Source organism: Bombina bombina, chromosome 5 (genome assembly GCF_027579735.1).
Source record: "Bombina bombina isolate aBomBom1 chromosome 5, aBomBom1.pri, whole genome shotgun sequence".
Classification (NCBI taxonomy): domain Eukaryota; kingdom Metazoa; phylum Chordata; class Amphibia; order Anura; family Bombinatoridae; genus Bombina; species Bombina bombina.
The window spans coordinates 162,553,217-162,566,474 of NC_069503.1; the positions used below are offsets into that span (position 1 = coordinate 162,553,217).

At 38.8% G+C, this 13,258-nt stretch overlaps 1 protein-coding gene across 2 annotated transcripts in view; it reads left to right on the forward strand.

The window, feature by feature from the left end:
• PLCD1 (phospholipase C delta 1) overlaps positions 1-13,258 on the forward strand; it is a 381,478-nt gene that overhangs the window by 65,057 nt on the left and 303,163 nt on the right. The window contains exon 1 of one of the 2 annotated variants that reach the window (XM_053713768.1): positions 11,617-11,771. The exons of the other annotated variant lie outside the window; for it this stretch is intronic. Coding sequence (XP_053569743.1) covers positions 11,666-11,771 — 106 coding nt within the window. The 5' untranslated portion in view covers positions 11,617-11,665. Of the gene's footprint in view, positions 1-11,616; positions 11,772-13,258 lie in introns of those variants that run through there. 2 annotated transcript variants of the gene reach the window in all.

Sequence of the window (13,258 nt, forward strand, 5' to 3'; positions counted from 1 at the left end):
GGTTCAGTATCCCTTTAATGATTCAGATAGAGCATGCAATTTTAAGCAACTTTCTAATTTACTACTATTATCAATTTTTCTTTGTTCTCTTGCTATCTTTATTTTAAAAAGCAAAAATAAAAGTTGCTTAAAATTTCATGCGCTATCTGAATCATGAAATAAAAAAAAAATGGGTTTACTATCCCTTTAATGATTCAGATATAAAGGTTTTTAAAATTGTACACTATTAGTCTATACTGAGGTAGGCTCAAGAATGTGCACGTGTCTTGAGAACTATCTGTCTTCAGCAGTGTGTGTAGCAGCCTATAGAGGGATCTGCAGCAAGAGTGACAGCAAGGAACACACACAGCTCTGCCTTTTCTTGCTACTGCTGCACACAGTTTGGATGTCTTGTATCTAAAGACAGATGCACTGTCAGATTGTCTTTAGTTTTCTTTTATTAAGCAGTGCTTCCAGCTATGCAGCGCTAGCTTACTTTCCTGTAGCGTGGATAAGCTACTATATTTGAAAGCTCCATCTACAGGTTGCTACAAGTACTGCAGGTAGTTCTCCTCTCTGAAAAGCACAATTGGGCAAAAATAAGTTGCTAATTCACCATAGAACAAGCTACTGAGCTACTGTTCATTCCTGGTTCTCGTTCTGTATGCATTAGTAAACATAATAACAGAAGTAAAATCGGTTTATGCTCTGTCTGAACCATAGAACAGTCATTTTGACTTCTGTGTTGATTTAACCCTTTGAGTTTAAGCACTTTCCTATCCGGGTGCTAAGCTGATTTCCCCCCCCCCCCCCCTCAGATCCCTAAGATTGGAAAGGTTACGCAATTACCTTTCCAACGGTGGGTCTTGGGGGTCTGTAGCTGCTTAGATGCCTGAGATACAGGCTTCTAAGCAGCATGGCCCCTTTCCCTATACTTGTCATTGTCTGTTTTTAATAAAGTTGCGCAGTGAAATCATCACGTCATTGCGCGTGACGTCACTACGCAAAACGTGAAACACCGGCGATGCCTGTCACTATGCAGGCCCGATCGTCAGGGTAGGAGCAGGTGGGAGCCCCCAGATCTCCCTCAAGGTGGGAGAGTGCTAGCGACGGCTCTGAGCCGTCGTTAGCACCTGAGTGGGAAACTCTGCAATGGCTCAGAGCCGTCGTTAGCACAAGGGGTTAAAGAAAGGAAAAGCTTAATATAGTATGTATCCCTGTGCTTTACATTGTCCTTCAAAAGCCTTTACAGTATTATTTGTTAAAAAGGAGGAACCATCCAGCAGTTTTGCAAGAATGTTATCCATTTGCAAGAGCATTATATGGCAGTACTATTTCCTGCCATGTAGTGTTCTAGATGCCTACCTAGGTATCTCTTCAACACAGATTATCATGAGAAAGGAAGCAAATTAGATAATGGAAGTAAATTGGAAACTTTTTAAAAATGGTGTGCTCTGTCTGAATGATAAAATACATTTTTTTGTGTTACATATCCTTTTAAAGGGACATTTTTTGCTGCATCTAAAATAAAGTATTTAGTTTTTTTGTAAAGTGGACATTTCATGCAAGTAATGTGTCTTTGTGAGCTTTGCTTTTTGTCCTGTGAGCTTGTATTACTGGACACATACTTTCTATTAGTTAAAAGCTTTTAAGCCCTTAAGAACCTGCCCCGCCCCCTGTACGATGCTGCTGTCCTGGGCCTCTCTCTGCCGCGATCTCGCTTACAGCGAGATTGCACTATTTATGCATGCCCCACAAGTGGGGCAGTGGAGAAATAGAGTTGCAGAGTTACTGGTGCAGAGAGAGACACTCTGGGTCCCTCTCTGCATCGAGTAGTAGTGGTGCCGATCGTTGGTGGTGTGGGAGGGTTAGGAGGGAGGCGGGTGGGACCGCTACACTGCAGAAAAAATAAATGCTGAGAGCAGCAGGGAGGGGGTAGAAGGAGGGAGAGGGGGTCCTAGAGTGGATGGGGGATTAGAGGGTAAGGAAACAATCTTGGAGGGGGGTAAATGAGGGGGGCAGCTACACTACAGAAAAAATGTTTGTTAGTTTTTTATTAATTAGAGAAGAAAAATTATAGAAAATGTGGTACTGGCAGACAGCTGCCAGTACCTAAGATGGCGGAAATTAGTTAGAGGGGGGTAGGGTTAGAGTGCTTTTTGGGAGGGATCAGGGAGGTGGGAAGGTAAGGGGGTAATCCTACACTGAAGAAAATAATAGTAATAAAAAAAAAAACCGGTCTAAACCTGCAGACTGCCTGCCAGTACTTAAGGGACACTGTACCCCAAAATTTAATTTCATGATTCAGATTGAGCATGAAATTTTAAGCAAATTTCGAATTTACTCCTATTATCAAATTTTCTTCATTCTCTTGGTATCTTTATTTGAAATGCAAGAATGTAAGTTTAGATGCCGGCCCATTTTTGGTGAACAACCTGGGTTGTCCTTGCTGATTGGTGGATAAATTCATCCACCAATAAAAAAGTGCTGTCCAGAGTACTGAAACCAAAAAAAAAGCTTAGATGCCTTCTTGTTCAAATAATGATAGCAAGAGAACGAAGAAAAATTGATAATAGGAGTAAATTAGAAAGTTGCTTAAAATTGCATGCTCTTTCTGAATTACAAATGAACAAATTTGGGTTCAGTGTCCCTTTAAGATAGGGGTGACCAGTGGGGGGTAAGGGAGGGAAGAGAGCTGTTGAGAGGGATGAGGTAGGGATCAGGGGGTGGGAAGTGTCATTTGGGAGGGTAATCTCTACACAAAAGCTAAAATTAACCTTACAAGCTACCTGATTAACCCCTTCACTTCTGGAAATAAGAAAAGTGTAGCAGCCTTCTAATTGCCAAAAAACAAAGGAAAAGCCATATGTGTCTGCTATTTCTGAACAAAGGGGTCCCAGAGAAGCTTTTACAACCATTTGTACCATGATTGCACAACAGTTTGTCAATAATTTCAGTGAGAAACCTAGAGTTTGTGAAAAAGTTAACAATTTTTTTTATTTGATCGCATTTGGCCCATAATGAGCTCTTCTACCTTCACATGGGATGGAATGGAATGGAAGCTTCAATTTTCTTAACAATATCATTTTCCAGATATGAAATACAATCTACCTTTTCAGACCAGTACTATTTTCCTGTTTTTGATGGCTTCATTACTTTAACTTCAGCTTTATAAGGCAAAACCATCTGTATCTCACCAGGAAACAGTATATTTTCATTCCTAAGCACAACTCGGTCATTATTTTTTAACACATCAATCGATTTACAATTATCTGATTGCTACTTCTTGCCACAATATCTCATCCGTGTTATAGACATAACTTATAATGGTCTTGTTCTGCTCAGAGACTCCATAGTTATTAATCTTTTAATCTGATTTGGGAGATACCTGAAAGACACATTCTTTGCAGGATATTTTATAACATGCCTTTTCTTTCTTGTTGATGAAGGTAAGCTCCTAAGCATACATTGCATTGCTTTGCCTAGAGATTGCTTGGTCTGGAAAGGCACTGAGGAAACTTCAGGCTGACCTTGTGCTACCTTAACATTTTCTTATGCTTTCTTTTCTCACAATACCTTCACCCTCTGGCGTTCTTTTGCAGAAAATTCCTCTAAATCTTTCTTTGTAACACTTTGTTTCTGTCTCCTTCTGGCAACCTTCCACCTAAGTCTGTCCTTTTCTAAAGCAGTAGCTCTCTTTGCTGGATCACATTTTAACCTTTCCCTATGTCAAGCTAACTTACGCTTTGGTGTCGGATGTAGAATAGCATTTCCATATCCAACCCCCAAATGATTTTTTTAACCATCAGGAATATTTTTTTGTTCGTATGGGAACTTGTACACTAGACCGAATGTACTTTGCATTTACATTTTTATGAGAATAAAAACAAACTGATAGAAGTATTTAAAATTAATTAGACCTTTGGTGTCGGATGTAGATTTGAAATGTTTACTATCTTTTAGCCAACATATAATCATTTGTTACCAAAAGATTTAGGCTTTTCATTGCATAAAAACTTACCTTATATCATAATCAATCCAATAAGCTAAAGCTTTCCTAATTTAGTTAAAAATACAGGTAGCCCTCAGTTTACGCCGGGGTTAGGTTCCAGGAGGAATGGTTGTAAATTGAAACTGTTGTAAATTGAAACCCAGTTTATAATGTAAGTCAATGGGAAGTGAGGGGGTTAGGTTCCAGGCCCCTCTCAAAATTGTCATAAGTAAAACCTAATACATTATTTTTAAAGCTTTGAAATGAAGACTTTAAATACTAAACAGCATTATAAACCTAATAATATAGATTGTATCATCATCAAACTAAGTTTAATGAACAAAAACATTTGCTAACAGCACCTATTTAAATAATCACACAACAGACTGCATCATCATCAAACTAAGTTTAATGAACAAAACATTTGTTTTACTTGCCTTTTTCTGCAATCAGTTCTCTGCATTGTTAGCATGTTAGATAATATTGGGTCTCCACCTATTCTATGCATTTCAATCTGCAGTGATTAATAAGCAGTTAGGCACCCTCACCTCAAGCAGCTGGACAGGAATATAATAGGGAAGTGCCTGCTAAATCTTGTTGCTCGATAGCTAATGTCTGCTCTGTGTACACAGATCAATTTCAGTCTGTTAAGTTGCATAACTTTGCTGCAAAACAAGCGGACCTACTGGCTATTTTAATTAGTGCACTGCTTTCCAAAGCTTTTCAATAGCAGTCACATGACTGAAAAAAGGTTGTTATTCTGAAACGGCGCAAATTGAACCGGTGTAAACCGAGGGCCACCTGTATTTGATTTTAAGAACGTATATATTAAATCTTTTGCAAGATGGCGTAGGATGCAATAAAGAATAACTTCCAAAGCAAGGAGTGAATTATTTTTCTAAAAGACTCTGGGGATAAAACAAATGTCAAATACAAAGAGAAGAGGGGTTGATATACTTTCCACAAAAAATAATATATAAATATATATATATATATATATATATATATATATATATATATATATATATATATAAGAAGTAAGTGAGTTGAATCCAGCACCATAGGTTTTAGTAAAATTTCTTTCCCACCTGTGTGCACGTTACCAAGGAGTATCAGCCAAACTCCAGTGTATACAGTCCATGTAAAAAACAAGGTAACAGCACCACAGCACACAATCTTCTTTTAAAGGTGAAAAAAGGTGAAAAAAAGCGACGTTTCGGACCTACATAGTCCTTAATCATGCATGATTAAGGACTATGTAGGTCCGAAACGTCGCTTTTTACTGGTTGCTAAACCTCAAATAAAGATTTTTCACCTTTAAAAGAAGATTGTGTGCTGTGGTGCTGTTACCTTGTTTTTTACATGGACTATATATATATATATATATATAAATCCAGAAAGGAGAAGCACAGGCCCTTCAGGGTGCACATTTAATTAGGATAAGTATCAAACTGGGAGGAAAACGGCACTCATTAGTCTTTAGTATAAAATATAATATTTATTTAACACAGATTAAAAGGCATAAGGGCATGCTTTTTAATCTGTGCTAAATAAATATTATCTTTTATACTAAAGACTAGTGAGTGTCGTTTTCCTCCCAGTTTGAAATATATACAGGGAGTGCAGAATTATTAGGCAAGTTGTATTTTTGAGGATTAATTTTATTATTGAACAACAACCATGTTCTCAATGAACCCAAAAAACTCATTAATATCAAAGCTGAATAGTTTTGGAAGTAGTTTTTAGTTTGTTTTTAGTTACAGCTATTTTAGGGGGATATCTGTGTGTGCAGGTGACTATTACTGTGCATAATTATTAGGCAACTTAACAAAAAACAAATATATACCCATTTCAATTATTTATTTTTACCAGTGAAACCAATATAACATCTCAACATTCACAAATATACATTTCTGACATTCAAAAACAAAACAAAAACAAATCAGTGACCAATATAGCCACCTTTCTTTGCAAGGACACTCAAAAGCCTGCCATCCATGGATTCTGTCAGTGTTTTGATCTGTTCACCATCAACATTGCGTGCAGCAGCAACCACAGCCTCCCAGACACTGTTCAGAGAGGTGTACTGTTTTCCCTCCTTGTAAATCTCACATTTGATGATGGACCACAGGTTCTCAATGGGGTTCAGATCAGGTGAACCAGGAGGCCATGTCATTAGATTTTCTTCTTTTATACCCTTTCTTGCCAGCCACGCTGTGGAGTACTTGGATGCGTGTGATGGAGCATTGTCCTGCATGAAAATCATGTTTTTCTTGAAGGATGCAGACTTCTTCCTGTACCACTGCTTGAAGAAGGTGTCTTCCAGAAACTGGCAGTAGGACTGGGAGTTGAGCTTGACTCCATCCTCAACCCGAAAAGGCCCCACAAGCTCATCTTTGAGGATACCAGCCCAAACCAGTACTCCACCTCCACCTTGCTGGCGTCTGAGTCGGACTGGAGCTCTCTGCCCTTTACCAATCCAGCCACGGGCCCATCCATCTGGCCCATCAAGACTCACTCTCATTTCATCAGTCCATAAAACCTTAGAAAAATCAGTCTTGAGATATTTCTTGGCCCAGTCTTGACGTTTCAGCTTGTGTGTCTTGTTCAGTGGTGGTCGTCTTTCAGCCTTTCTTACCTTGGCCATGTCTCTGAGTATTGCACACCTTGTGCTTTTGGGCACTCCAGTGATGTTGCAGCTCTGAAATATGGCCAAACTGGTGGCAAGTGGCATCTTGGCAGCTGCACGCTTGACTTTTCTCAGTTCATGGGCAGTTATTTTGCGCCTTGGTTTTTCCACACGATTCTTGCGACCCTGTTGACTATTTTGAATGAAACGCTTGATTGTTCGATGATCACGCTTCAGAAGCTTTGCAATTTTAAGAGTGCTGCATCCCTCTGCAAGATATCTCACTATTTTTTACTTTTCTGAGCCTGTCAAGTCCTTCTTTTGACCCATTTTGCCAAAGGAAAGGAAGTTGCCTAATAATTATGCACACCTGATATAGGGTGTTGATGTCATTAGACCACACCCCTTCTCATTACAGAGATGCACATCACCTAATATGCTTAATTGGTAGTAGGCTTTCGATCCTATACAGCTTGGAGTAAGACAACATGCATAAAGAGGATGATGTGGTCAAAATACTCATTTGCCTAATAATTCTGCACTCCCTGTATATATATAAAATCATTAGTTTCTTTGGGATCTCTGATCATTAGGATCTCTGATGAAGCGCACTGAGCAAGCGCAAAACGTGTCAGATCCTGCCTACCCTTGCACACTGATGTAGTGCCTTACTCATACGATTCTGAATAAACCACTTTGGCTTAGAGTTCTGCAGCATCTTCGTCTTTCTTTTCCGGATTGTATATATATATATATAATCATTAGTTTCTTTGGGAAAAAAAGACCTTTTCATGGAATCGCCAGTTTACTTCTATTATCAGATTTGCTTAGATCTCATAGTATTATTAGTTGAAGTGCTTACCTGGGTAGGTAGAGTGCACGTCTCTCTGGAGCACTATATGACAGCAAACGTTGCTGCTATCTGTTGATCTTTAAAATGTATAACATTGTTATAAGTATTCTAGCAAAACTAATGACATATAGTTCTCCAGACACTTGCACATTTGTGAGCCTACCTACCTGCTGTTGAACAAAAGATACCAAGAGAACAAAATAATTTTGATAATGTAAATAAATTGGAAACTTTTAAAATTGTATTCTCTGAATCATGAAAAAGAATTTTGGTTTCTATGTCCCATTAAATAGTGCAACACACACACACAGCAAGACTAGAAATTCCAAGGCAAACAGGGGTTTCCAAATAAACAGGCAATGCTGAGGACTGTAGATGGAGTGGTTGGCAGCAGATGAAAGATACATCATGCTTACTTCCCTTTACCGTGCCATCAGCTCAAAATTGGCATACACCAGTGGGATTCTGGTAGACCCATCTACTCTCCGTAGGAGTCTGGTCAGAAGTGGTCTTCATGGAATACTTGTGACCAAAAAGCCATACCTCTGATGTGGAAACAAGACCAAGGGACTCATCTATGTGTGTGCAGAAAAATGGTAGCAAGTGCTCTGGACTGATGAGTCATATTTTGAAACATTTGGCTGTAGCAGAAGACAGTTTTTTGGCTGAAGAACTGGAGAGTGGTAGAATGAGTGTCTGTAGGCAACAGTGGAGCGTGGCAGAGGTTCTTGCAAGTTTGGGGCTGTATTTCTGCAAATGGGTTGGGAATTTGGTCAGAATTAATGGTCTCCTCAGTGCTGAGAAGTACAGGCAGATACTATCGTAGAAGCATCTGATTGGCTCCAAATGTATTTTGGAGCATGACAATGACCCCAAACACACAGCCATTAAGAGCTATCTTCAATGTAAAGAAGAAAAAGGAGTTTTGGAAGTGATGGTATGGTCCCCACAGTGCCCTGATCTCAACATTATTGTGTCTGTCTGAAGATACAGAAGCAATTGAGGCTCCCTAAATCCACAGAAGAACTGTGGTTCGTTCTCCAAGATGTTTGGAAAAACCTTCCTGCCGAGTCCCTAATAGACCACTAAACACAGTAGAATAGCATAATCAATAAAGGCATAATAAAATACAATGCAAAACCTCAAATTTAGTGTTTTTTTTTTCTTCCCACTGGTTCATGTGACTGCCATCAGCCAATCAAAAAAATGCATATATGTATAGTCTGTGACTCTTGCACATTCTCAGTAGGAGCTGATGCCTCAGAAAAAGTGCATATATGTATAGTCTGTGACTCTTGCACATGCTCAGTAGGAGCTGATGCCTCAGAAAAAGAGCATATATGTATAGTCTGTGACTCTTGCACATGCTCAGTAGGAGCTGATGCCTCAGAAAAAGAGCATATATGTATAGTCTGTGACTCTTGCACATGCTCAGTAGGAGCTGATGCCTCAGAAAAAGTGCATATAAAAAGATTGTGCATATTTAGATAATGGATAAAAATATATAAGTTGTTTAAAATGATGTACTCTATCTGAATTTTGAAAGTTAAATTTTGACTTTAGTGGTCCTTTAACAATCTTTACCTAGAAAAAAATGATGCTGTTTTGAAGGCAAAGGGTGGTCACACAAAATATTGCTTTGATTTATATTTTTTTAAATTTATTTATAGTTTGATAATTTATAAAACCTAGCTATAATAAGGCAGCATCTTCAGACTTGTAAATCAAAACATTTGAACGGAGATTGTCTAGGAAATACATAGTCATGTCACTGGGCTCTTGTCATATCTCTTGATTTCTACAGAGGAAGTGTTGGCATATGTGTGTATCAATCTTAATGTCCACCACATCATAACAGGAAAAGTATTGAGGAAATAAAGCAGATAGCTCAGATTAGATGGAATTATGTTATGTTGTTTTGGTCTGGCCGAACGAATGACTTTTGGTGATGAATATTTCTGACAGAAACAATCCTTGTACACACAGTGAATGGGCATTTGCATCATATATGCAATAGAGAACTAAAATATAGGGACATATAACTACATAATTAGGGAACTGCCTTTCTCCTTTTGTATATCCAGAGCACTCTGTTCCTCTCTACTGTATACAGCTGCCTCCAGTATATACAGTTCCTTCTCCCGCTCCCCTGAATATCCCGTACCCAATCTCCCTCACCCCCTACATACAGTCTTGTCTTAACTCTCATGTATGTGATGTTCCCTTCCCACACCCTGGTGTATCCAATCTTTTCTTAACACTTCTGGATATATTGTACTCTCTCCCCTGTCTACCCCCTCCCCTCTGTATATTTATCATACTCTCTCTACCTCACTCTGATATATAAAGTCTTGTTTTACTCCTCAGTATATTCTATCCCCTTTCTCTTTCCTTTGCATATCCCAACCCTTCACCCCTTGTTTGTATAACCATTAACCTCTCCAGTCCCTCATGCCTCCTCCAGTATATATCCAGTTTTTCTCCCCCTCTCCTATATAACTTCCCTTGTATATCCAGTCCCCTTTCATCCTTCCCTTTATATATACAGTCTCACTATTACCTCTGTATATTTTGCTCCCTCTCCCTTTATATATATATATATATATATATATACTCTTCTTTTTCTCCCTGAATATTTCCTACCCTCTTCTCTCTCTATAAATATCCATCCTCTCTCCCCTGTATATCCCGTCCCTTATATATAATAAAGTAAAGGTAAACTTTAGCGGTATTGAAAGCCTCTAAGCATTCTAATAGTCATTAACAACGTAGTCGCTAACTTTATTTTTATGCTATACTTTAGATGCAATCTAATCTTTATTTTTCCTACCGTTTATTTGCCAACTCCTCCCCCATGCCACTTCCGTATTTCTCTGTTTCATGTCAGAGAGAGGTCCCACCCACTCTCTACGTCAGGTGAAAGCACGTTCACGAAGTAGATTTCGTCTGCGCATGCGCAACTTGCCGACGATACAAAGTATTCATTGATCATAAGTATTGATGCAATGTTTATTCTGAGATTCACAGCTAAATAGTAAGACGGGTCGCACAGAGCATGTGCGTCTCACGAACGAGCACGGGTGGAACTACGATGATTCTAGTAAAAGGCATGCGCTCAGGAATCTAGTGACGTAGGAATAGATGGGCTGACCCCCCCCCAGGGGAAAAAGCTAATTGGACGTTAATATAGATCTACACTGTCAATCAACTATTCCAAAATGGCAGGCGGAGGAAAGATATTTGTGTCGGGCGAGTACTTGTAAGGTAGAAATGGAAGTAATTACGACCATTAGGATAATAACGATGAATGAAACTTATGCTTATTTTTTATTCTATGTAAGATAGCGTTAACTAGTGGGCTCAACTTTACCCTACCTTTAAGTCTCATTGATCCCCCTGTATAGCCCCTTTTGCTCTCATGTTTATATATATATATATATATATATAAATTTTTTATAAAGCCCTTGAAACCACTTCCTCTAAAAAGAAAAGTACTACTCACATTATTTAAAGTAACATCCCTTCATAGAATTTCATACCCCTTCCCTATATATTCAGTCTCTCTCACCAGTACGTACGGTCCCCCTTTCCATATACTTTCCCCCCCGTCTCTTCCCTTTACCCTCTGTATGAAGTCTACTGTCACCTTTCATGAATATTTTGTACCCCCTCTTTGTCACCCAGTCTTCACCTTCCTGTCCCCAATATATCCAGATTCCAGTCCCCTTCCTCATCTCCCTACCTGTGTCTACAGTATAGCCAGTGTCATTTCCTCACCAATATACCCAGTCTCCTCTCTATGTAACTGTGTTCCTTCACTTCCTTCCCACCCCAATATATTTTGTCAGCTATACCCTCCTCCCCAATATATACACTCTCCCCATCCTCTGATCCAATCACCTCTTATTCTTTCAATCTTGGCTTCTGTCTCCCCTCTTGTGTATATCCTCCCTCCCCTGTGTAACCAGACCTCCTATTACTTATGCAGATCCTGTGCTGACCCACTTATCCTGCATCCCCAGTCTGCCTATATCTGCTCTCCTCACTAAACACATTCGTTTTCACAAATAATCTGCCTTTCCTTCCTTACTTTTATTCCTCTTCCTCCTTGTTTCTTCGTTGTGTTCTTCTCTCTGTCTCCTCCTCCTCTCCGTCCCCTCCCACTCGCTCCAGCCTGGGTGCTCGGGTGTCTGTGCCTGTGCAGTAAGCCAACATGCAGTGCCTGGGGTACTGCAAACAGCCTTCCCTGAGCCGGTCCCTGGAGCAGCTGGAGCAGGAGTCTTGCAAGAGGGTAGCTCAGAACAACTGCGCCCGCCTGGGTAAGTAGCACCCATGAACTCTTTCGCTGTTATACACCTCACACTAGTATAATACAAGTTTAGAAATCACTTCAGTATTGCAATAAGTGATTTTACTGACAAGTAAATAGTGCAAATAGTACTTATAAATAATCTTCTGCTGCCATAGACGGCTGTTATGGGCGGCCAAGGGTTAAACATGAGGAATCAGTTTGTAAAGTAGTTCAGGAGTGTCTGTATTATTGCAAACAAGACTTAGAAATGATCGCATATGATGTATAAATATCAAGCAGTTTATCAGTAAACATTGGTCTTTTAGTGTAGTTTCCTCCTACTTTACCTAGAGTACATTATCAGCCGCTGCTCCACCTCCTGCTCACTGCTACATCCTTAATCCTGGATGGTAACTCCGGCCACAGATTTGTTACTCACTGACCTAATTCTGTGGGGCTATTTTCTGTCATTTTATATTGCTAGCTGTGACTCACAAACTTCATTTCTGTGTTTAGTCATTACTAGATGGCGTGTGCTTTACTATATATATGTGTCAATCTATCTATTCTATCTATATATTCTATCTATCTATTCCAGTGATTTGCAACCTTTTTTTTGCCGTGGCACACGTTTTTAAATTAAAAAATCCTGTGGCACACCACCAACCCAAAATTTTACAAAATCACACATTGTAGCCTAATACAGGATATATATACAGTGTATTGTGTGTGTGTGTATATATATATATATATATATATATATATATATATATATATATATATATATATACATATACACACACACTGTACTGTGCTGTCATGCCATGCCTCCTACAAACTATACATGACATATTGACATTAGTTCACAAACAATCATAATGATTGTCTGTGACTCAATGTCAATGTCATGGTTGTAAATGATGCCTGATGAGCCTGTCACATACCTCCCATTATTTCAAAATTTGAAAGAGGGACACCCCTGCACTGTTGTCAGTCTGCCGCGGCACACCTGAGGATCTCTCACGGCACACTGGTTGAAAAACACTGATCTATCTAATCTATCTATCTATCTATCTATTCTATCTATCTATCTATCTATCTATCTATCTATCTATCTATCATCACATAACCTTTAACTACCTGAATTGTCAATAACACATTAGCCATATAATATGTGCAATCTAAGAAAAGAAGAAAAAAATATAACATTAGTGAAATTATCATTAGCATCTAATATAAAGTGATCAGATTTTTAAAATGAAATCCGAGGACATTTTTTTTTATTGAAAAATGGTAAAAAACTATTTTATTAGCATATTTTCCTCAAATTATATATGCAGTGTATTTGGTATGGGTTTATGGAGTGATTTTTTTCACACGCATACATGCACACAAGCATACATATACACAAATGCACATATATATACACACACACACACACAAGCATACATATATAAACATATACACACAAGCATACATATACACAAATGCACATATATATACACACACACAAGC